At 41.6% G+C, this 26,076-nt stretch overlaps 1 protein-coding gene across 4 annotated transcripts in view; it reads left to right on the forward strand.

Moving 5' to 3' along the window:
- Positions 1-808: 808 nt before the first annotated feature.
- NAV2 (neuron navigator 2) overlaps positions 809-26,076 on the forward strand; it is a 408,453-nt gene continuing 383,185 nt past the window's right edge. For all 4 annotated transcript variants that reach the window (XM_054826434.1, XM_054826435.1, XM_054826436.1 and 1 more), the window contains exons 1-2: positions 809-938; positions 4,395-5,012. In XM_054826434.1, coding sequence (XP_054682409.1) covers positions 4,938-5,012 — 75 coding nt within the window. In that variant the 5' untranslated portion in view covers positions 809-938; positions 4,395-4,937. The remainder of the gene's footprint in view (positions 939-4,394; positions 5,013-26,076) is intronic.

Here is a 26,076-nt window from a genome sequence, read left to right on the forward strand (position 1 = left end):
CCATCCTGTGCAACCTGCCCTGGGTGATCCTGCTCTAGCAGGGCGTTGGATCTCCAGAGGTCCCTTCCAGCCCCTGCCGTTCTGTGACACGTTGCGTTAACAGTGCTGTAGGAGCAACACTGCCTTGTGGCATCTCTTGAGCAGTGTCCCCTGGACTCGCGTGCCCATTTCGGTCACGGGTCCTGCGGTGACGCTTCCTCCACCCCAAGGCACGTTCTGACCCGACGGGCTGGGCTCCATCCAAAACCCGCTGTGTTGCTCTGCTGGCGGTTTTGTGGCTTCGGAGGGTTTCTTAGGGTGGGTAACGCCAGACAGCCGAAGGGTGCTGGTGGCTGTTTCTCTGGGGACCACTCCGTCTCGGCGCCAGGGGCCTGCATGGTGCGGGCAGCCCGGTCCGGAGCCCAGCGCCTGGCCTGGCTTCTGTGACCGTCCCGCCGCACGCAGGTGACCGGGGCCGCCCAGCGCCATCTTCCGCTGTGGGGCGGGGCGCTGCCCGACCGCCGCCTCCCCGCTGAGGGCCGCTTCCCGCCGGGCCGGGGCTCGGACCGGACCCGACCGGACCTCCGGGGAGCGGCCGCGCCCTCCCGCCGCCCCTCACGCCCCGCTCCCGCCTAGAAAGTGGCTCTTCATTGACTTCGCCGGCCGCAGCCCCCGCCTCCCATTGGCCTCCCGGCCCCACGTGGGCACGGCGGGCGCCCTTGTGGTTGGCCGGCGAGGGCGGTGTTGTGGGAAGGGAGGGGGTAAAGCGAGGGGGCGGGAGGCAGTTGCCCGGGTAACGGGAGAGTGAGTAGTGGTGGCGGCGGCGCGGAGCGGAGCGGTGGAGCTGGAACCGGAGCCGGGCGTGCAGGGCGGCCCCTCGCCCTGCCCCGGGCGCATGGGCCGCCGGCCCGCGGGAGGAGCAGCGCGCCCAGCCGCCCGTCCCGCCACAGCAGCGCTAGGTACCGGCGGGGACCTGCCGCCGCGCGGGGAGCCCGCCCGGCTCGCGGGAGGGATGCGAAAGTTTGTCCCGGCGGGCTGCTCCGGCGGCGGGAGAGCCGGGGCCCCCGGGCGGGCGGGCGGGACGGCGGGACCCCGCGCCCTGCTGGCGGTGAGGGGCCGGCAGCGAGCCGTGCCCCGCCGGGGAAGCTGCTCCTGTTGACGGGGGGGGCGGCGGGGGTGTCCCGGCGGGGCCGTGCCCCATCCGCACCGCGGCTCGGCGGGGCCGGCGCCGCCCGCCTTGCCATGGCCACTGCCCGCCGCGCTGCGCTGAGGCGGGAGCGGCTCCTCCGCGCTCTCTCTCGCCGGTCGCCAGCGGGGAGGGGGGTGAGGAGCCGGAGGAGGGAGCGGGGGGGTAGGCGGCCGGTGGCGGGGCCGCAACTTCTGCGGGGGGCGCGGCGGTGGGGGGCCGCGGAGGGGGCGGTGTGTGTGGGGGGGCCGCGGGTCTCCAGCCCCTCTCCCTCAGCCGAGGGCCCGGGCGGTGTCGCGGGGCTGAGCCCCCGGCGGGGCGGGGGCCTCCCCGTGCTCCGAGCCTGCCGTTCGGCACCGGGTGGGTGTTGCTGCGGTTGGTCTTTATTATTTTTATTATTATGATTTTGGTTTATTTCTTATTGTCTGCTGGCGCAGAGGGGTGCTCGCTCCTCCCGGGGAGCCCACGGCAGCCGCGGGTGGGGGTGTCCCCGCGGGGTTTTGTCTTTCACCTCGGGCTGCCTTAGAGACCGGGGAAACTTACTGCTGGGCTTTCATTTTCTGTGAAAAAAAAAAAAAAAAACAAACAAAACCAAAAACAACTTGTGGAGAAAGACCCGCGAGTAGATTTTGTTTTGCTTGTTTGTTCTGAAACATAATCGCAGGAATGAAAAATTTCCGATGCTGCAAGATTGCTTTTCTTTTTTTTTTTTTTTTTCCAGGAGGGGGAAAAAAAAAAAGTTGTGTTTATCTGCTTTGCTTTTAGTGAAAGAATAGCGACCAGGAGGCGTTGTTGGGGATCTGGTTATCTAGTGAGAGATTTCTGAATGACATTAGTGCAGGTGTGGGTCCTCTTGGGGCTGTGTGTGAGGATGGACCCTGGTAGGACACATCCAGGTACAGCCCTTAAGGCTTAAATCCAAGAATATGAATTCATCTGAGGGTCACTGAGATCCGTCGTACGCTTAAGCCATGGTCAGGTTTAGGCTCTGAGCTCCTGAAGCTGTTTTCTCAGGGAGGTTTTCCAGTGCGTGGCCCAACGGGGTCCAGAGCCTGTCTGGGGCCTGGGGATGTTGCAGTGGTAGGAACATGCGATGCCAAGTGGCCAAAAATCTGTGATTTTGCTGGTTTTAGCATCTCTCATGGCTATGTGGTGATTTCCCCAGCAAACCTTTCTTTTTCTTCTTATCCTTTCTATTTTGTTTTTAATGCCAGTTGTTAACAAATCCATGTCTGCAGTTAGGTATGCACAGATATAAAAAGCAAGACTTCTTTTTTTGGGGGGGGAATAAGAATAAATTCGATCTAGATACTTAAAATGTTTTGTTTTGTGGCTGGTTTGAATGAAACAGTCTTTCAAGCTTCAGGATACATTTTTTCTTTCCTTGTTAATATAATTGTTTTTATACGAAACAATGTAGCTAACTAACGCAGTGATACTAAATAGCCAGTAATGCATGCTCTAAGGTCACAGCCATACACTGAGTACTATATACACACAGAAATTTGCATGTTTCCCCAGAGAGTCTGTCTGGTTCCACCATGGTTAAAGCCATAACATTGAATGCACAGGAACTTCCAGAGATATTGCACTTTTTCTTCTTTTTTTTTTTTTTTTTCTGGTTCAGGGGACCTTTCGTGCAGAGAAATGTTGTCCTTAGTTGCACTGGTTATGTCATGCTATTCCAGCATGGCATTACATGATGTGACTGATGCAGTCTCGTGTGTCACATCACAGTGAAATCACTGGAGGGAAAAAGTTTTCGTCAGTGGGACTTGAGGATATTTATAAAAGTTGTGTTTGGCTGGGGGTTGTTTTTTTTTTTTGTGTGATATTTGTTGCTGAGGTCAAAAGGCCCTTTACTGCCTTCAAGCTACCTGTACAATTTCCATGGATATCAGCAGGTGTGAAACCACAGATCAGGAGGAGATTGTGGTTCAAAATAAGATTTGAAACCTCTTATTTCTCTATAAAATGGCTCAGATGTGTTTTTCAGATTATTTTCAAATGGCAAAGCATAGCAGCACCGCTGCAGTCAGTCATGTTCTTTCCTGTACTCAGCAGAAGGAAAAGAACTGGATTAATGACCTACCGCTTCGTGATGAGGAGCAGTAAAAGAGCATTTGAAACGATAGGCAAAAGTGGTATTTCTACCTGTCGTCTTGTGGGGTTTTTTTGCCTTGGAATAACGAGGGACCCCAGCACATAGAACAAACCTGTTCATGTATTTGACCAAATATCTGCCTTATATCTAACTTGGATGTTTGATCCAGGTGTTCAGTTCGGGCAGTGCTGAAGCTCTGTAGAAAGATATGAGTGGGGTACAGATATCCAGTTTCTACTATGTTTATGGAAAAACTATTTTTCATGCTACCCATCCTTTAGTGATGGGAGAATGTCTGATTATTAGGATGATTTTCCTTTTTATTATTTTCTTTCTTTACACAGGACACTGTAGTTTGGATTTTTTTGGTGCTTGTCTCATGAGCAGAGCTCGTATCAACAATATGCACATGAATATGTGGTCTCATACCATGCTCAGCTAAAATAGATTTGATATTTAGCCTTTTTAGATATGGAATTCAGCCTAATAAATGTGCTTTTTTTGGTGCCTGCCTATTCAAGCCTGGTGATATTGAAGCCACCGTACAAACTAACTCAGGGAAACAATTTGTCTCTGTTGTAGTAAACTTGTGCTTCTTAGTACAAAAAGAGCAATATTTTAAGGTGGTTGAGTTGCTAGCCTGGGATTTCAGGTGCCGTATTCTTTCCCAAGTAATAGTATAACCTGTTCATTCACGTGTTCTTGTGCCAAGGATTTTGGGAGGTGACACAGTAACCTTATGAACTGTGGAGAAAGATCCTTGGGTTAGAGACACCCCAGAAGGGTAGTGACACATTTGGCTTTAGATCCAGAACTCGAATCCTTGAAGACTGAATCTTGAGTTGATCCTTGCAGGTTTTAGTCGGCATCGTGGTAGGCTCGACTCTGATGTACGGTGTTGTCATTCTGGGGTGCTTTTAGGCAAGAAGGCCCAAAAGCAAGGTAACACACTAAATAGGCATCAAAGCATTTTGAGAGGTTTGAATGAAGAGTGCAGTATGTACCAAATATGTAGTTATTGTATCGGTTCTGACTTGCGGCTCCTGGTGGTGGGCAAAGAATATCAGTAGCTATGTTCTCTTTCAAGCTGGTAAAAAATGCCCTTTTTTTTTCCCCCCCTTTTAGGTATTTGTTTGAATACATAGAAGAAGATGACAAGCGTGCATGGATGATTTTACGTAATTAACACCTGCTAGATTTGCAAAAGGCAATTATCGCTGTGAAGTGTTTACATTGATTTATGGGAGGAAGGTTGCCCAAGAGAGGGATGCTGATAATATCAACACAGTGGATTAAATGCACATTTACACCTTTATTGACATATAAATTATCCGTGCCAGGAATGCACTGAAAAGGCTGCTGATGGAGCAATAATGTGGCACAAAATACTGGGTTTGGATTCAGCTCTGTCATCCTTCTGTAAGGCACGTGTAAATGGAAACCTTCATCTGAGCTAAAATAGGATATAGAGGCTCACAGAATGGCTGCTTGTTAAGCTAATGAGCAGTGACGGCACACAAGAATTTAGAAGGATGATAAAAAGCACGGACAAGGTTTGAAGGAATTCTCTTGCCTTTTTTTTTAATTATTTTTAGATTTTTTTGTTGTTCGTACTATGGATTTTTAGGGAAAGCTTAAAGAGGCCGGAAGAGTCTTTGTAGCTGGGAAATGGAACCTGGCTCTGAATCCAGCCAACATCAGAAAAGAAAGCCTGTGACACATGGACTGGAAGATCAAAAAAGGGTAAGTGACAAAAGGCGGAAGCATTTTCTGCTTAAATTGCTGGATGAGATACAAGTGGCAAAATTGCTCCTTATAACTCTTTTATCAGTTGCAGTTTCTGCTCGTTCTGCTTAGCCAGCTGTAGATCTCTTCTCCTGATTACGTATTTAAAAAAAAAAAAGTTTGTCTTCAGGCTTGTTGCAATGTATGGGGCAAAGAGCTGAGGGAAAGGAAGATTTTAATAGGAGTGAAATAAGGGAAAAGTCCCCAGAATTTTGGCTAGTTGTTGACGAAAAGACATACAGTGTAAATGAGGTATACTGACTCTTACTGAGTCCCATCAGATTATTGATTTATTATAACTTCAACTTTTTATTGATATCATTAGAACGGTTAAAAAATTACTTTCTTGAGATTTGGTGAATAAATTTGCTGAAAATGTTGTACACTTGTCAGTATCCTTATTGTCCTGATGGTAGCATTCGCATTTTACTGTAGTTTCCAGATGAGGCTTTGACTTGAAACAAAATAAAATGCACAGTGGAACGTGCTTAGTGTCAACTGGCGGACCTTGTTCTGTACAAGGGCTTTGTGGAAGCTCTCTGTGTCAAGGTAGTATTGTATCATTTAATACTAATGGATAGGCATATTAAGTTGACTTAAATGAAGTTGCCATCTCGGAAAAATGTAGCTTGCGAACAATTGGGACTTTAAAGTTGTTTTCTTGGCACCAGTCAAGCAAACTGTAACACTTGACATGTTTCTACTGTATAAATCATTTATATTGTTTTCCACACAGATTTGATGGGTGATAGAAAACCCTGTGTGTTCAGCTTTGTGTGGAGAGTGCCTTTTTCATGTAGCTTTTACATATGATTTTTATTTCAGTCAAAAAGTGAGTTGGAAAAAAAAATTCGCCATCGGCTATTAGTTTGCTGTTCAATACTGCTGTCTAATTTCGGGGAGAGGGAGGTTTGTGTCACAGTTTCATCAAGTCTGCTGAAGAATAAAAGTGGTTTCCCTGTCACCCCATTAGAAATCTAAGCAGCCTGGAAAACTTTAAGAAATGGGATAAAATGCAGCTGTTTCCTTAGAAATGACATTTAGGGAACACTTATTTGGGGAACCAAATAGATGTCCTAGATGTATTTTAATTGCACCGAGCATGATCTATTAACTGATAAGCTGCCAAGGTCTTCCTTCTGCTTTTTTCAAGGAAGCATTTTGAGGCTGAAGTAAATCAATAAGGGTTGAAACAAAATCCTTCCATTGACTTAATTTCTGGAGTCTGCTAGTACACTTTTTTCTCCTTAAGTATACATTATACTGCATATTGGGTCTGATGGGAAAAACATTTGGGACCCGTGACACCAAAGTATACTATAATTGTTCTGATGCACCAAAATTAATATGCAATTACGTCTGTCTTCCTTGCTGATAGGTATGGAAGCCTACATCTCCCATCTGCTCCTGGCTCTGGGTATTTGGTGCACATGTAGTATGGGGCCTCTGAGTGTATAATATAACCCCAAGTGAGGCTCAGTGGCAGCTGGGATAACATCAATTGGTCATGCTTTGCTGACATTAATTTTAACTTGAACTCTAGCCGTCATGGAGATTATTAAATTTATAATGATATATGTAAGATCCATTTTAATGACTCTGCATGCTTGGGTGATCTCTCACTTCTGTTTGCAAAACAAGCCTTAATAGAGTATTACATTTCATTTCCTATAGAATTTTCCAGGGAGAGGTTCCTGACGAGAGCTTTGCTTACATTTATGTTTACTGGGAAAAATCAGTTTGGAATAAAAAAGTTGGTACAACTCAGTTGCTATTGTGGAGTTGAATAGTAATATAAATTGTGGTGTTCTTAAGCTTAAAATTCTGAGATTTCTGCTTGGGGAAAGTGGGTGTGTGATCAAGGGCCATTAAAATTAATCATCGGTAGACGCTTCTGTAATTGGAAATGAGTTTTGTGCTGGAAGAAACAAGACCAAGCTCATTTTAAATCGGGCGAGTGCATTCTTCTTTTTATAACAATATATTTTATGGACATGAAGTCAACCGTTGTTTAGTGGTTTTGAAGCAATAAGAAATCAGTGTATATATGTACACCAATCGATGCATCTGGCATGTCTTGCCCAAGTAAAATAATAGAAAGCCAGGTTTGCATTTGTGGTGTAGAAATAAAGCTTAATCTGCCTTTTTTCCCCCCCCTTTGATAGGTATCTGCTTGGTAGCTATATTGATTAAAGCAAGACAAGATTTAGTATTTGTGCTTGTCTTGTAGTGGCGTGAGGTTTTGCTTTTTGTATTTTGGCTTATCTTCAAGAACTGCAAACTGGGCTGTGTCTGACATTGCTGAAATCAGTAGAAGCAGGTTCTTTTCATTCATCGCTGTGTTAGCTTTCCAGGCTGAATTTAAGAGGACTCAAGTTGTTACTGTTCGGGATAGCATTGCATCTATCTGCATAACTTATGTTGGCTGTAGTGGCAATTACATAGCCGAAGTCCATGCAGCTTGTAATATAAAAGTGAAAAATTTGATCAGGTTTAACAACCATGTAAGTGGACCATCTGAAGGTAGTAGGGTTACTAACATGAATACTAATGTGAATCAAGTGAGGAGGCTTTATGCCAGTATGTGACCTTGGCAACAAAGTTTTTAAAGACAGGAGTGGTATAGGTGATATTATAGACTTGTTGAGTTTGTATGTAGGTTATTGTTTTGATATCAAAAATAGACGATTGCTCGTGACCAGTAAATTCACAGATTTGTCTTGAAGAGGAGACTTGAGGAAATCACTGTAAAGCAGGTAAAAACTGCTGCTAACGTAAGCTAGTTAGGTGTATTTCAGTTGTCCTGTGTAATGAAAAATTTAGTACTGCCCTGTGTTCTGATTAAATACTTTTTCTGCTGAGTGAAATGGAATGTTTCTTCAATAGGTTTCTATCCGTTCCTACTCTTCCTGATTTCTCATTCACATTAGCAGCTCTAAGTTAGTGGGACATGGTAAAGAAATGTGTATGTGTAATAGTGACAGAAGCGTCTTCTGCTCTGCCTGAATGAACCCTCTTTGATTAAACGAGTAAAATAGAATTGTGAAGTTAATTCAGACTTTGGAAGGATCTCTGTAAATGAGATCATTGCTTATATGTGCTCTATTGTCCAGCTAAACTTCTAGCTCTAATAAAAACGGAAAATCACAAGATAAGCAGAGACTTATTTGTGCCTACCTGGTGTATTAGGCTAGTAGGTTGTAGGAAGGACTGGCTTTGTCAGCGGCACAGAAAGCAGTATGCTAATATGGCACACATAGGGCTTATCGGTGGCTGGCTGCTTTTGTGTGGGGGTTTTGGTTTTTGACTGCAGAAAAATTGTCACCCTGGACTTTGACGTGTCAACTCAAGCCACCCAGCCACGCTACCACAGACGCATAGCGGATCCGACACTGGGTCTTGTAAAGCTGAACTGATGGTGGTCTTCCAGCAAGGGTTTGGTTTTGGGGTTTTTTTTTCCCCTCTTTCTGCTTGATAGAAGACTTCCTCATCTCTCTTTTTTGAGTGAAGAATGCGCAAGTTGCAGTTTTATAGCGTTAAAAGCAGACTAACCCTTTTTTGTGGGGCGTCTTCTCTCTTGACTTCTTTTTACTGAAGCAGTTACGATACACGTGGCTGAAGCCATATGCCATAGCTTTCTCTTTGATTTTTGTTATGTTTTTCCTGGGTTAGTATTGGCACACTTAAGACTCGCTTGAGGATGCTTTGGTGCTACCTTTCTATCATACTCAGTTTAAAGAGCTTAAGTGGTCTCGCATGTATTGACCTTCTCATACTGAGAACTTCTTGTTTAAAGTGGGGCAATGTTGGCCGAGTACTGTATTTATTAGTAGATTTTGGTGCTAAGACATTAAGGCAGTTGTTTTTGAGCCAGTGTGAAAGCATTCAAGTATAACCACTTATAAATTGCAGCAAGGCTTGCCTTATGAAATTACAGCAAGCTGCTCTGCGGTGTTTTGATAATGTAACTAACCGGGCTTTTATGGAAAGGGAAATGCAATAAAAATCCACTGAGCAAGAGAACGGAGAAGATGTCATAACCTCTCCTTCATTTTGCAAAGACTTAAAATCTTCTGTAAACATAATAATTTCTGTAAGATTTTTAGTTCTTAGCTATGGGGTTTATGTTCTTATTCTTTTAATTACGATTGTTAATAAATCTACTTTAAACCTGGTATTCACAGAGTCAGATTTGGGAGACGTAGCTACATGGATGGGCCTTGGTGATCTGTCCAAGGCTCGGCTTCTGCTTTAAGGTCCTAAGTTTTTCTGCTTTTGAGATGCTTCTGAAACCCATTTTGTGGGTGTGCTGTCTGTGATTACTTTAAACCACACCTTGTTAAAGAAATGGGCTCAAAGAACAGGTAGATCAGATCATTTCAGCAATGCAGATTTGAACCTTGATGATTGTTGCAAGGTATTCTGTTATTCTTCTTCTTCTGTTTTCTGTTAAAAGCTCTTTCTGTAATGGTTTTAATGAGAGCGCTGTATGAATGAGTGTGGGTTTGGTTTTTTTTTAAATTTTTTGTTGTTGTTATTGCCAGTCCTCTTCCCGTCAGACTCTGGTCTTAAAGAAATTTCCTTGACGAAGCAACAGGGCTAGCTAGGATTGTCAAAAATATTTATGTAAGGTAAACAGTGAATCTTGCCCCTTGAACTGGTGTCTGCTGTAATATTTGTCTAGTTAGAGGAATTTTGCAAACTTTAAAATTAGAGTGTGATTTTTTTTTTCCTTTTTTCCCAACTTGTGTACATTTACATTAGGATATGATAGAAGGGGTCTGTGGTGATGTAGACCAATTGAAGATTAGACTGCGAGCAACGAACTTCATGCGCTTGAGGTCTCCGTGGTATAGTTTCCTCTAGAATTAACTCGAGTGTAATACTGTCAGTTTTTCATCACTTTGCCCTGTCCTTTTTCCCCAAGTCTGTGTTACTGTAAAATGAAAAAAAAGCTTGTGTGTGATTTCTTTGAGGTCTTGCACGAATTGTTGGGGTTTACCTCTGTTTTGCTGCATGGAAGTGAATAAACAGTATACAGCACATGTACCCATGCTATGACTTGTTAAGCAGATATGTGTATATATATGGCTCCTAAAACAGATGTATGGATGGGATTTGTAAGGGAGGTGTGCTGGAATATTTCTGTTCCTGTTGATGGCCACCTTAACATTAAGAAGCTTCTAAGCTGAGCGTGTCTGTGGCTGTGCAGGTAGCTTTTTGAATCTGGTGTTCAGTGATCCAAGAGAAAAATGAAAATCCAACTTGATTTCGAATGGAACTGAAGAAGATCTGTCTGTGTTCAGGGATTAGGAGTGTTGGCATTCAAAGCTTGAAAAATAAGACACTTTACGACAGTACTGCAAAACTGGATGGGACAGCAGTGACTTCCATTTGTACCCCAGTGATGCGGTTGTTTACGTGGGATATGTGAGGTATAACCTTGATTTAACTAAAGTTTTGATTTGCATTCTCCCATCTCACAGAAGTGTCCAGATTCATTTATATGGATTAATTCCTGCATATTTTTTCATAATAGCTGCTTGTGAACCTGATTAATTTTAAATAATTTCTCTTTTCCTTTCTCTGTCACTGGAATTAAGCTTCCTAGTAAATACTTGATATGAATCTGTTTGGGTTTGTTTTTTTTCCCCCAGTGAGTGAGGCTACTTTTGTGACAATGTCAGAACCTATTCAATCTTGTCTACTGGGTATGATTTTTTTTTTTAAACTTGTTAATGTTCTGGGGCCTCCTTCCAAACAGCTGCCCCTGAAGGAGTCCATCCCAAGATATCCTAGATGATGATAATTATGTGCAGTCATTGGAAGAGGAGCCCTCAGTGTAGATAACAAAGTTCAAATGCTGATTTCTGCCTGATCTGGAGTGGCTATGCCATATCTGTCAGTTGTTCATATTGCTAGGTTATGCAGGTTCTGTTAAATGACACGTACATCAGAGTAAATCTAGCTTTAAAAAGTTCATCTATGTTGGATTATTCTGGAGTAGGTAAGTGTATTGGCGCGTTTCTACGCTCTCTTGGACTCAGAATGCTGAATTCAACTCTCTAAGTAATTTTGATTGATCTAACAAAACACTTTTTTTTTTTTTTTTTTTATTGAGCAGGAATAAATAACGAACAGAAAGTCCTGTAGTCACCGAGTCACCTATATCTTTTCCTCATCTCAAGTGAAGTTCATTATCTTGGAAATACACTCCTTAGCCAAGATGAACTTATCTGAAGTTCTAAGGATCTGAAAAATACCCATGTATTAAGCACAGCGGCATTGCAAGGCAATGTAGCATACCTTTCTAAATCATTTGGGTGTGCTTTGAAAATTCTGATCTTACGGATGGGTTAAATGATGGACAATATTGGCTTTTCTCGTTAACAGCAGCTTAAAGCCTCTGTTAGAGGGAGGAAGTAAGGTTGATCAGGAGACGCGACCAAGTAGGCGATGAGATTCATAAACAACTGCTACTTGTGGCTGTGTATTAATGGAATCATTACAAGTGAAACATTGCAAAGGGTAGGACTCCTGGATGTCTGTTAAAAACGTTTATAATAGCTTTTTACAAACTTGCTGATGGCACTGTTTTAACAGAATGCCCTGTTCTGGATCTCTATCTTAATCAAAAATAGAGCACGGGGATAAATTACATTCTGTTCAGAGGAGCCTGACACTGTCCCCGCCAACACACACGCAAAAAAGCAGAACAAATCTTCTTAATTATTCTTCTAGGTTTATTCCAGAATCCTGGAAAGCATGCCTCTGAAAATGCTTGTATGGAAGAGTATTTACACAGTAGATAAGCACAGATGTACCTTAAAATGGAACTGTACAAAATTTGGTAGAAATGATTTCTGTATGCTGAAACGGTGTTGGACAATGCAGAAGAGTTGATTATTTCCAGTCCCAAAGGAGTGAGGGTTAATGCTGATGAGTACTTTATAAAAGATACCTCTAACACTGCTCGTGCCTGCAAGAACTTCCCGCTTGCATATGTGCGTATCTCCATAGCATCTACTTTTAAACTGGCTTTTTTTCCCCCCGTCTTCTCTGATGGTAGATTAAGAATACATTGGTGTGATCCACTCGGACAAATCCTACAACAGCCTGTCTGGTATGCTGTACTGCCTGTGGCACTGATCGATAGCCGATGTTTCGGAGCTGGAGAGAAACCCAACAATATGATGCATCAGCTGGTTGCCTTGTGTGTAGGGAAGAAATCCAGCCCTTCGTCCAGCTGCCGCTGTTCTTATCTTGGATGACTACAAGTATTAATGGTCATAAATCAGCTGGGATATTTTAAAATTTAGCCAGACACGTTGATTCTGTGGAAAATCTCCGGTCAGCGGTGGATTGTGTGGAGAGGTGGTATTCGGCGTTGAATGCTGTCTTCTCTAGCTGGCTTTGGGGTTCCTTGTCCGGGGCTGGTGAACGTGAGGGTGGGCTGAAGCGCGAAAGCTCTGAGGCTGGGCTCAGCGCTGCAGCCGTCTTGTAATGCGCTAGCGAGCCTGTTACTCGAGATTTGCACATCCTGTGGTATAAATAAGGATTTGATGGCTAGGATCCCAACAGTTTCATCAATTTAATTTTAAAGATAATGAAACCAAAAGGCTCAAGCAGTAAATACATCTAAGTGCTATGTAATATAGTATATATTCTTTATGGTAGAAAGAACGCTGGTTTCAAAATAAAGTGAATTTCTGATGTCAAAAAGGAAAAGCCTGCTATCAAACGTGGGTTAGAGGATGCTACGGAGAACTCCCAGCCTGATAAGAAGTTTTTTTCTGTTACTGGTTAGATTGTAAAAAAATTTGCTTCTGACTTGTCAGATTCCAAAATGTTCTAGGAAATATTTCTTCAGCTGTGAAATAAACCTCATCCATCCTTCCCTTCTTTCCCAGTGATTTAGCAGGAATGGACGTATTTCCCTCATTCCTTCCGTGACCGAGATGTAGCAACGCAGCGTTTTCTGTGCCATAGGATGCATTTCCCCGATGCGCAGCTTCAGAAGCCAGCCCGCTCCTGCAGTCCTCGTGCGTGTGAACAGTCCAACGTAAACTACTGAGTTTCTTCAAGCGACTCAGTATTGCAACAATTAGTCCTATGTGTTCTTGTTCATTTAATAGGACAGGTGTCTCTCAGCCTGTTAGATAAAAGATACAAGTAGGTAAACATTAGAGGTTGTGTTTTTAATTATTTTTATAAAGCCAAGTGTGGCTTTCAGATAATATACGCTAGAACTCATTAGCATGTAGTTTCCTGCACACCTCTTTAGAAAAATGTTCATTATTATGCAAATGGCTAGCCTCTGGCTTTGAATTAATTGTCATATGGAATAATGTGTGGGCCATGATATTAAATTCTTCAAAACCTAAATAGCTGGGAAATTCATATCGGACAGTCAGATATTGCCTCTCGTGATGTCTGTGCCTGGAAGCAAATTTGATATCCCTGAGGTCCACTATCTATTTTGATATTCCTCGTGAAGGGGGTGGTAGGAAAGGGAATGGGAAAAAGGGGGAAGGAGCATAAAGGAAATAGTCTCTGTGATAATTCTGACTTTATTTACTAATTTTAGGGCATATTGCAAAGCTAAGAGTACTGCAAGAGTCTTTGAGAAGGGGACGCTTTAGGGAGAGACAGACATGCGTTTGTCAGTATTTATTTTTAGGCATTGAGTGTTAGCATTTTTTCAGGTTGATTAGTTTGACAGATGTGGTATAGATTTATTTGCGCTTGCATACTACAGCAATTCGTAGCGACTTTAAGAAACAAGTATTAGTGACAACCTCCAGTAGCTGTAAAGCTATAGTATATTCTTTAACAAAGGAATTAGATTTCTGTGTTAAGGTGTAGATCCAGTGCTACAGACAAAGCGTATTTACTGGTGCAGTCTGTGACTCTGTGATAGGTTTCGGTGCAGATGAAGGAGCTTTTAGTGAGTGTGAGAAATGTGCGTCTGTTTGCTAGTGATGTATTTCTCCTTGAAAAGCATCATATGTCTGTGTACGCTTTCAAGTTCATATATTATTTTCAAAGGATTGCTAAAAGGAATATTTAGAATGTAACAGAACCTGGTAGTAAAATAGCTGCGTTACAGATCAAAGCTGATACTTTCGTCTAAAATTGTTCAAGGTTACGTTGGTCTAACTCTAAAATAACTTTTAGAAGACTGCTTGACTAAGCTATTTCACTTTTCTCCCAACCTGAAGTCCCCTTGTAGTGCAGTGTATTACGGTTCTTTATATTTTCTAGATCAAGTCATAATTTCCTTTTCTTTGCAGAGAAAAACTGGAAGAGAGAGCACATCTGAGTTTCTTGCCTTTTCTTGCACTTTTTTGCCCGTCAGTTCACTATTTCCCCTCTTTTTCTGGCGATGCAAAGTAACTCAGAGGTAGGACGTGGCAGAGAACTATCGTCTGAGGTGGAACTGGCGTGTGATAGCGTTATAGAATAGACGGAACCAGTGCAGATACCTAGACCTTTCTTCCATTCCTCAGGAGCTTACTGCAGCCTCTGATGGGAGCCCAACCTGTCTACTGAGAGGCTCCTGGAACATTCCCATGGCAGTAAAACTCGCTGAGAGAATGATCTTTGTGGGTTTGGTTTTGGTGTTGTGGGTTTTTTTTCCCCTTTACAGTGGAGGGTGTCCCTGCCCGTGGCAGGGGGGTTGGAACTAGGTGATCTTTGAGGTCCCTTCCAACCCCAAACCATTCTATGATTCAATGAAGGCTGTCATTCATCCTTTGGAAAGGAATGATCAGGCTTACAAATTAGCTTGTCCTTGCAGCATTAGGAAAAAATAGCACGATATTGAAGACACTGATTCCTTTTCTTGCTAACAGAATATGATGCGTGGATGTCTCTTGAGGCTATCACACATTGATGGTAATAAATATGTACTCAGACTTGTGTAGCTATTTTTAGTGTTCTGCACTAAAAAAGGAGTTGGATTCAAGGGAGCTGAGGGGCAGGGGAGTAGCTTCTGAGATCCGATGAGAGAGGAAGCTGAGAAATCAATAGAGACAAGGTAAGCTTGTTATGAAAAAACCTCATTTATAGGTGGAAAACTAGAACTCTGTGTGCTGCAGGCATTCAGCTTGCAGTTTATTTTCTAAAGTCTTTCGGTTCTTCACTGTGATGACAGCAGTGACTATTAGATCTTCAGTAACTTGGAGGGCTTGTTTTGGATAAACAACATGGAGGGCTTGTTTTGGATAAACAACGTGCATCTGATGTGACTACTCCAAAAATGTAACAAGGCAGATGGAATTGCCTATGTTACTTGAGCGAATTTTTCCAATTTAAATTATGTGTTTTCTTCATTGATTTTTTTTTTTCTGTATCATGTCAAACAAGGTAATGAATTTTTTAAATGTCTTGAATTTAGTACTGTGATGCTCAAAATTTATAAGCAAATCCTATGAACACAATAGAAATGAGAGGTTAGAAACTAGAGAGATCACAGAATTGCTAGATTTTGGATAAGGAAAGTTGGATCGTAGTTAAATTTTCTAAGATGGGCAGGAGCTGGGCTTCAGTTCCATTATTGTTCCATCGGTTCACAACATGAATGTTAAAACCAACAAACACAAACTAGACAGTGCTAGTTCAGTTATTGAAAGAACAGTGCCCTTTCCCTATCAGCTGTGACTTCATTATTTCATTAATTTTTGCAGGTTTTAAGTACTTCATTGTTGTGAAACTCATGTTAACCTCGTGTACTGTGGTGGGTTTGCTTTTCTTGTGGTTTGGGGTTTTTTTTGGTTTGTTTTTTTTTTTTTTAATTTGCCTTCCAAACCTGCATCGTTTCACTTAACAGGCTGACTTCTGGAGCTCAAGCTTGGCAACAGGAGTAGCTTGTCTTCCAGCTCCTTTTTCCTTTAAGGTGCTTGATTAAATAAAAGGAAGATTAGTTATAGTGTATATGTGTTAGGACTGGAATAAAATCTTCATAAATATTTATCAAGTGGGAAAAATAAATACATGGATGCATCCTTTTAAAACTCAAATGATATGACATAATAGACCAGCTGGCAGAGGATGAAAGTTGAATATGCGGGAGACTTTTCACCTTGTATAAACTACGTATGGACTTTGCAATACAGCACATTGAAGTGCTAAAATAGATAAAAGCATGTACAGACAAGGGTATTCCTAGATAGGCAGATGATTTTATTGCTTTTGTAAGAGGATGTAACTTTAAATCTTGATGGTGGGTGGTCTAATGTCATTCATTGTATTTTGAATAACTGAATCTGAAGTGAAGGTGTTTAATGCTTTGATAGAATCAAAATGAGCCAGAACATACATACTGCATAATGGTGGTGGTGTAACTGCTGCTCGTGTAATTGGGGAGGCAATATTGTTGATAGATAAGGCGTGAAATACAAATCTACGTAGTTCTCCTTGTTCTCCTAGCCCACACGTTTTTGTGAAGGAAGTTCATAAGACTTCTGCTTCTTGGTCTCTCCTGTCTATAACATGGGATGACGGTCACTTTACAGAGCATTGTGGGACCTCCAAATGTCAAGAGTTGAGTGACATTAACAGAAAATCCAGGGCTTTTAACATACATGGTAATCAATAGTGGCGTAAACACAATGTCCTGTTGATAGTCGTCTTTACTTACCTGTCTTCATCTGACTTTTATTTTCAGCTTGTAGAAGTAGCTATTTGATTTTTCTGTGTGTATGAGCATATCTCTCTGTAGAGTAGAATATTAGTTTCTGGTAATCAGAAACAATAGGAGGAAAGACGTGACTCTGGTTGCGGAGCAGTATGCGAAGTGCTGAGGTGTAAAAGCAAAACTAGCTCCTTCGCTCCCTGCATCGTTATCACAGGATCTGAATTTCAAGCGCTGCGGTTAGGTTGTAGTAGTTGGCCCAACCGGTGTGTGTTCCAATAGCAAGAGGCATCTCTGGAGCTGTAATAAAAAGTTCAAACAAGCAAAACCCATAAGAATCTGAGCGTGCGTAACATGGGCTGGACTGCACGGTCTGCTGCTGCAGATTTGCATTTCGAGGGCTAACATGTCCTTTGGATGACTGCTTCCATGTTGCCCTACATGGATGAGAATATCTGACACGCACAGCCTCCACTAATGGATTCCCCTTGGATTAAGATAAAGTTTTTTAATTTTTTTGGAGGGGGGTGTTATTTTCAAACTATTCTGGCTGGCAGCATGGCCCCTTGTGGCTTTTAGGCAGCGTGGCTCCAAGGTTCTCAGTTGATCTCAGGATCAGGGGGAATGGGAAGGTGGAGAAGAACTGTGGCTTATTCTTGCTTTTTCTCCTCTTCCTACAAGTTCTTGCAGTGCTGGTTTTGGGTTTTTTTGTTTGGGTTTTTTGTTGCTGTAAGTAAAATAGAAGTTAGATATGGATAATCTTTATGAATGATGAGAAACACTTGTTCTAGTCTTGCAGACCTACACAAGGTAGCTACACGAAAGCAAATATAATGCAAGCATTCATCTCATATGAGGAAATCCGCTTAAAATGTGAAGTGTACGCTTGTCCTTATTTCAAAAAAATACCCCAAAAACCCAACAAACCAAACCCAAAATACTCTCTATATATAGTCTGTAAATGACTGTTACTGTTCCATAGGCGGCTTTTCATTTGTCTACTGAAGTAGAGACACAATGCAAAGCTATTTTGTGTGTACAAAGTTTTGATGCGTTCCGCAAATAGCGACTGGGCGGTGGATGCGTTGAGAAGTGTCCCACAGAACCAGAGGTGTTTGGGACCGCGGGCGAGCGCGCTGTCGCACTGCCCTGCGCTCCTGGGGAGCAAGGACAAGCTGAATAACTTTCTCTGATCTGCATCAGTTGTACACATTGCCGAAGATGATGAGACAGTAACTGCTCTCCTTCTCTCCTTCTCTCTTCCCTTTCGTTTCTCCTGCCTTAAGGTGAAGTGTCATGACTAATAACGCTTGCTGAGCAATAAACGCCGGTGACTATGAAGTGCAGAAGGACTTTATGATCGAGGCTCTGGTCTGAGATGTTTTGAATGTCTCTGAAGAGATGCATGTATAAACCAATTAAACATGCTAATTAGCTTCTCTTACTAGGTGTCTTCAAAGTAAACCTCTAATTTATTTCATGATTTTGGATGAGGGAGTAGTGTAAAGGTCTCAGTGAACTACAGCAGTGGTTATGATTGCAACTTCTACAGTAAGCCTTTTCAGTAGGTGCACCTCAAATATTCAGAGCAAAGTTGTTTTTTGGTTTTGTGGGTTTTTTTGGTTTGTTTTCTTTTTTTTTTTTTTTTTTTTCAGTGAATCTTGTCTGAATGGGAGAGTCTGAGCTAGGGAGCAGATAGAGGAGGACTGAGCATATTCTTTCTCGGCCCTGGCAAGTACTGTGTGCACCACAGTTAATGCTGGTAGATGTACTTCGTTTACCCAGCAGTTTATCAGGCTTGCATCTCTTCCTGAGGTCAGGAAGCCAAACCCCCCATCCCTGCAGAACCTCAATATATACTATTAACAACCTCACGCTGCATGAAGTGCTCCAGAGTGTATTGGAACTGCTGCCCTGGCTGGCCAGTTGGGGATATGCCTTTTGCAGAGAGGCAATACAAAGACTGTTAGTGCGGTCCTTGGAGGATAGAACAGGATGTAATTATATTTCCTTAAAGCTTGCACGTGTTTTTAGCAAACTTAAAGGATGTCCACGTATTGTGCCCAAATTCTTTTGGGAGTTTGCGATGACCGAGTTTTTCTTCTGAAAGAGAATAGTATGCTGAAATTATTCTATTGCAAGTCAATTCCTATAATGAACTTTAATGATACCTTTTGTTGCCAGTTAGATTAGTAATCTAGAGTGCTTTTCACATTATTACAGTTAATTTCTATTCTTATATCGATTCTTGTGAAACTAGAATGTGGATTCCAACTGAGGATTTTTTTTTGTGGCAACTAAATAATGAAAGCCGTCGATCTTGATTTCTATTTAATGGCTGGATGAAGACTGTTTGTTTGGTTTTTTGTGATATACTGTCTTCTCCTTTGCAGATAGTGTCAAAGATAACATAAACCAACAGGGTGACTGTTTAATAACTTAGTTTCATCTTTAACGCTTGAGAGGAAAACATGACCGTGCACTTTAACAAACTGTTCATAATCAAGTCTTAGACTCCAATATCTTGACTTACTGCGTGTCTACAATCCAAGCACGTTGCCAGCCGTAATGCATTGTCACATATGCTACGTTAACGGCGAACACTGTGCAGTTAAACCCTTTTGAAATCAAGGCTTTCATGAGGCAGATCTAGGCAGTATGTCAGATGTTTGAGTGTTGAACTTTGGAAGCCAAATACTATTCATAACCATTGATGATAACTTAATATCCATGTTTTTTTTTCTTTTTTGGCCACCTGCCCAGATTCTATAATGATGAGTAGTTATCTTTGCAACCTTTCACATTGTTGACAGTGATTAATAACGTGTTGTGCACACTTCTATTGCATCAAATACCATTTTTTGGGGTAATGGGAAAAGAATATCTAATTAAGGAACTAATTAGTAGTTTACAGTATGATTTTTATGTAGTTAGGGGAGTTGAGTATTAGATTGTTGGTCCATTTCTATCAGTTTCCCAGTGTGTAATGACTCAAATACGAGTGTATGAATGCAGAAGCATATTTAAAGGATTCTACTGTGAGGAAGAAAATCTTCTTTTAAATCACTAGGTGCCTCATATACCCTTTTTAATGTTAAAGCATAAAGTGAAAAAGATAGCAAATGCTTGTAAAAACGAGATGAATGCAGCTCAGAAATCTTATTTTTCTAGGCAAAAGTGCTTGAAATTGCCAGTGCACTGATAAGCACCCTATACTACTTATCTCTCAGTGTATAAAAAGTGTAAAACCGATGATTGGAAATTAAAAGATGGGTACTATTCTCATACTTCGGTACCTTTCATGTAATTACACTTCCTTCAGTTGCTATAATAATTTTTTTTATTGACGACATTTAACCTGAAGCTTAAATATTTTTTTTTTTTCTGATAGTATCGAAGTAGATCGCACCTCAGTGTATCTACTCAAGAGAAACTGAACTGTAAGTTAGGTCACCTATGCTGATTTTTCACATCAGTTTTTTTCCCGAAACAGCAGCTTTTCTACTGTTTGTGTAATTGTCTGTTCAACTTCTTCACCTTTCAGAATTCAAGGGGGTTTTTTGTGTTGTTTCAGCTGCGCTATTCACTAATGCAGAGCCTGTAGTTGTTTCATGATTTAGATAATATCTATGAATATATATTAATTTCTATTCATGTGGCTAACGCCTGACATATTTAACTGGTATTCTTTCTGGTTTGTGTCATGGTTACTTCATTAACCATGTTGAATTACGCTATAAATGTTTGCAGGAGCCCAGTCTTTGTAGTCATTCTCTGTGGGGAATTTGCATTGAAATTGATGGGGGATCTGAGTGTAGAAAAGCTGCTTGAGTGGGCATCATCTGCTCTTGCAGGCAGGCAAGCTTAAGTGGTAGAATATATATGTTTTTAACTGCTAATGTACTGTTAGGGCAATCAAGGGAATGATTCCTTCGGTGATGTAAGTGGTTAGGCGGGAGGGGGATATCCATTCACTCAGGAACCGTGGAGATTTTTATCCAGAAAAGCTCTGGATAAAAGCAGGGGCCAACAGAGAAAATGCAGGAATATTTCAGTAAAACTAAACAACGTGCGAGGATAATGGGAGGGATGCAAGTTCAATGAAAGAGAATTGTGGCTGTGTAAAAAGCCTTTCATTCGCTCCTTCCTCTTAAGTGTTTTGAGCTTATTATGAATATTTTACTAAAGATGACGTATTGTAAAGGTTTGCTCTAGAATTGCTGTATGCTGGGGATATATGTTCATGTAGAGCTACAAGAACAGAGGAAATTGGTTTTGGAAATTAATTTAAACAAAAATCACATGGCAGTGAAAATCTTTATACAAAGAAATGCGGACGACAGGGAGGAATGATATAAATTTGCTCCCTCTTCTCACTGCAGCCTTGGAAAGGAAAGGTTGTTGAATAACAAATCTTGTGCCACACAGACAGAAAATGCAGTTGGAGCAAGTTAGTTTTGCAGACACACAATAACAGCAGAGAAACAATATAGTGGTCTCACTAAAAATTGTACGAATGATTATTTACTCTTACATTGCTTGGCTCTGACCTGCGTTTCAAAAGTATACGCACAAGGAGAATGAAAACTTGTATTAAATTGCTGAACAGTCGACGTTAACGGCTCGTATCTTTGTTTTGTTACATCCCACAACCTTCATCTTCACAGTTGTCTAAATAGATGGCGAGATCTCTGGGATGGGGACTCCGTTATTTCCTTGGGGAAAGGTACACAGCAAGCTTAAACCGTAGCTAAAGGTGGTGGTTTTGCCTGGATCTTGCTGTCCGTAAAGATGCACTAACATTTTTGTAACGGTAATTGGCTCTACCCCTTCCTTCTCCATTGAGGCTATGAAAACGGAGAAGCAAGAAGCTTGGCACAGGACATCTTTGTGATGGCAACTGTGTTTCTGGGTATACTCTTCCCAATTTTTGGACAAGGTAAATTAGCTGTGTTAATACTGCACTACCTCAGTGGTCCGTCCAAGACTGAGTGCTGAAGCACAGTAACTAGTGAAAGAAATGGCAAAAAAGCCGAGGAATTGTTGGTTTTCAGTGGAGAGAAGGGGTTTGTAATCTTTTTCACCATCTAATTTGCATTTTACTGGAGTCTGCCAGTGGTGATATTAAGGCCTGTGTTATTTCCCAGGGTACTTGGAATTCATTTGTCCCACTTAGACTCTTCTTACTCTGCTGTGAGTTTCCCGATGTGATCAATAGAAGATTAACAAAATGTTTAACAAAAGTAAAGTCTTGTGATTATGCTAATACACTCTAAAGAAAACTGGGTTTTCTCATTTGAGGCCTTGCATTAAGGGGCTTTATTTTGCTCTTTGTGCATTTTAAACTTGTACTTGAAGTATCTTTGCCATTTTAGACCCAGGCTAAGATCCTAAAATATACATAAAGGGTACTGAGGTATGCGATGCGCAGTGGTCTGCGTACATGCTTGCTGAAGACCAGCTAGTATGCAAGCAGGAAAAATACTTTCCATAAAACACTGGGGTTTTCCAGTCTCGCATTTCCAAAGATGTATTTTCCCCAGCGGTACGGTCATTTGCGATTAAGAGCTTGGAGGCAAGGAGTGAAGCACAGAATAACATGAGAAATCCCGTGAATATCAGCCACGAAACAGCGCACATCTCTTCCATCAGGAATATTCAGACTTTGATTAAATTGCTCAGAGGTGAGCATGGGAACAAGTCTGAAAGTGATTTGTAAACCAGAATTGGTTTATTGCACTGTATTAGCAGATGACACGACGGTCACGTTGCTTTGAATGTGATAGTAGGAGGCTTGATACTAGGCGTTTTCAAGTTAATACCTTATTCTGAAATACTCATACTCTGTTGAAAAGATTTCCTATCAGATAGGGAATTGCTAATTTGTGATATTGATTCCGACAAGCTTTTTAAAAAAGAATTCTTTGTTTTCCTAGTGAATTCAAGGAGCAGGTGTGATGCCACTGGAAAACAAGCACTGTGCCCGTTGCCAATCTGAGCGTTCAAATGGTTGCACTAGAGGCAGCTTGCCTAGCAGAGAAACTTGCGTGCATCGTTGTTTATAGTATTTCACCACATGAAGGAATTCCTTTCAGTACCAGGAGTTCATTTAAAATATACACTGGTGAGAGAGTAATGGAAAAGCCAGCAGATAAAGAAGTGTCGTCGTCTTGCTTAACCTGTATGGTTGGTAGCTGAAATACCTGTCTTAGGCAAGAACAACTTGTATGACTTGTCCTTGAACGTGCATTTTGAAAGTGAGCCTAAAAGTTTAATCAATTAATGCATGTTTTGATCATGTGCTGTCATCAGGTTCCCCATCAGATTCTTGTGGCTATTCTCTCCTGCTTTGACATGCAGTCCTTGCACCTCTGTTGTTTAGTGATGAGGTCTTTTTGGTTAAAATTGAACTGAAGGGTTAGAAACTTCTTAATGGAAGGGTGACAAGCTAGGCTTGAGTACGTGCTTACAGAAGTCATCTTTCTGCAAGAAATAATCTGAAAAATTTTGTTCAGTGGTGCATCCAACAAGTCAAACTTTTTAATACTCATCTACACTAATGAGACAAAACTGGGACCTCCAAAACGAACTTTGCGTCTTTAGGAATACTGTGTCTACCTTGACTGGTGTGACAAGGGTGTATTCCTGGAGGGAATGTTGTTGAAGAAATTTCTTTTTTTCAGTGGACTTTTAGGAGCAGGAAAACATCCACTGAAGGATGAGTTGATTCAAACTGTCTAGTGATACTCATTTAGGTACAATTACTTCTGGTGAGACTTCTGTCATCTTTTCCCCCTTTCTACAAAGGAGCACCCCGGTGCACCATTAATTATTTGGCGTGTGTAAATTGATTGTTCCCAGATGAAATTAAGATGGTTTCTAGGCTTTCTGGAAGAAAAAAATGCTGAATTTTCACTTGGTTTACATGACTTTTTATAAAGCGTTTCAATAAAAACAAGTTCTGTAGGCTGTCCATATCCACGTGGACACGGTGGTACATGCGACGTGTACATCAGGGCTTTCTCATACAAATGTGGAAGATCAATATGTTACGTATTGCGATCTTCTGGGTGAAAACGTGTGGCTTACTGACACAGAAAATAACAAGCAACTAATATGGGTATTACACAGAATTGTTTTGTGTGTCCTTAGCATTTCAGTTCATCTCGAAGGCACACCTGTAATACGCCTGTGCGCTGGGCTTGGGACCGCTCCGGTTGGGAGTTGAGGGATGTAGAAAGGCGCGAGGAGCGCAGGTACCTGCGGCCGGGGCCGGCAGGCTGTACGCCAAAACGCAGCTTTGCCGGGGCACGGCAGCGGAAACGTGCCTGGTTCATGGAGAGGGATCTGTCAGAAGAGTTAAACAGTTGACTATAAAATGAAGGGGATATGTTTATATACACACCCACACACAGGCTCGGTGTGCTATACGCAAATACATATTTACTGCACAATTTGGAAGTACAAAACCCCCTATTTGTTTATAAATATTTGTATGTTTCAGCCTTTCATTTTGGTTTAAAGTATGTAATCTACCATAGCAAATAGTCTTTTTTTTTTTTTTTTCCCCCTTGACAGACCTTGCCAAATGATTGCTTTTTACCAGCTGTTTAAGAAGAAATAGTGGAAGAAATAATGAGCTTAAAAAAAAAATAAAACCCCCCTTAGTTTCTTGTTTCCTCGTTCCAGTGTCACTAGAAGATTTGGACAGTTGCTCTGTAATTAAGTACCTACTTATTTTAAAGGTTATAGTTGCAGTGAAAATAGCACACTTGCCATTTAAGTTTGTACTTCAAAATATCTCATATCCCTCTTTTGAGGGAAGACAGTCTATCTCCAGTCATGTAAACCACATATACAGTTAAGAGACAAATATTATGTCTTAAAAATAGAAAAATGCTCAAATTGCCCTCACTCCTCCTCCAAATCTAAGAAAATCTAGTATCTTTAATGATGGGTTTCATAGGTTTCTTCTGTGCAGTTGGTTTCTTGAGGCTTGATGTTTCCGTTAATTTTATTTAAGATCTGAGGCTCGGTTCGAAAAGCGTATGTGCAATAGAGCCCACCTTTGTGAAGAAATGCGGTGATGGTGTGCTACGACCTCTTCTCGGCTTGTACTTCTAATTTAGAGACCATGGTGAGGGATTTGGGTTGTGGCTCTTTGAAACTTCCTTCCATAATAAATTAACCCCTCTCATTAAATATTACCACCAGCTGTATTAGTGTTCATTGAGAACAGGACAGTGTAATTGGAAGCTTAGGGTTCATACTAACTTTTTCTAAGCTTCAAATTAAGCTCAGTCATGTTTGCAGTGATGAGGAGTAAATGCAAAGTTTAAAAGGTTAAAATAAGTCTTATTACAGTGGTCCTAGACATCTAAACAAATTGTGAGGTGTATCTATATAAATGCACGTAGTTCAAGTGACTAAGTTGGAGAAGTGTCTCTAGAGTAGGTCTGTCTTGCTACGGGCAGTTCAGGGTAAAGAGTATTATTTCAGTAACTTTTCTCCTATATTCAAGCAGTTAGATCTCTACTCCTGCTGATACTGGGGATTTTTTTGGTGTTTTTTTTTTCTTCTTTTTAATTGTGGTGGTTCAGGGTTTGTTGGGTGTTTCTTTTATATAAGGGTCTGTGTGATACTTAAGGGAGGCTCAGAGGCCGTTTGGATTTTTGTTGGACTGCACGATGCCACCATGCTTGTTTTCTGGGTGCATGCGTTTGTAGTGTCTTTATTCATAGTTCCTTTTTTATGGTTTATGTCATCAATACCTGTAGTAGCTTACACTTATTTCAGCCCCCAGCAAGGAGTAAGACTTTGTCTTGCCTGTTGTGTGAAGAATTTCCTGTTCCTAGAGGAATGGAGGACATCTATTCCTGCCTGGGTATCTCTCTCAGATGAAATGCTGCTCTTCTGACAACTAACCGTATAAATGTGATTGCGGAACAGGGACTGGCCTTGAAGATAACTAAAGGATCAAAGTTTTATCTAAAATATTTCTTCTGTGGGACAGACTCCTAGTCAGAACCGGACTGGTGCATTTTTTTGTGCATTTTTTATTATCTTTCTAACATGGGTTGAATTACGAATTCGGAACACCCTCGGTATTCCTCTTTGCACAACAGTGATTTGAAGTAGGGTAAGTGCCCTACTTGCTTTTGTCTTTTTATGCTTATTTAAGATAAATTGTGCTTCTGTCTGGCATAACTGTGCACTTGAAGATCAAATGTACAGATTGAAGAAACCTCTGCAGCTGCTCTTAAACTTTGTAACCGCAGTCACTCCAACTGTCAAGTTAAAATAATTATTTCTCCTCATAGGAGTTAAAATAGCTTTGCTGGTGGAAAAACTACGAGCGAGAGCAATATAATTGGTTTGGCACCCTGA

Source organism: Grus americana, chromosome 5 (assembly GCF_028858705.1).
Source record: "Grus americana isolate bGruAme1 chromosome 5, bGruAme1.mat, whole genome shotgun sequence".
Lineage (NCBI taxonomy): Eukaryota > Metazoa > Chordata > Aves > Gruiformes > Gruidae > Grus > Grus americana.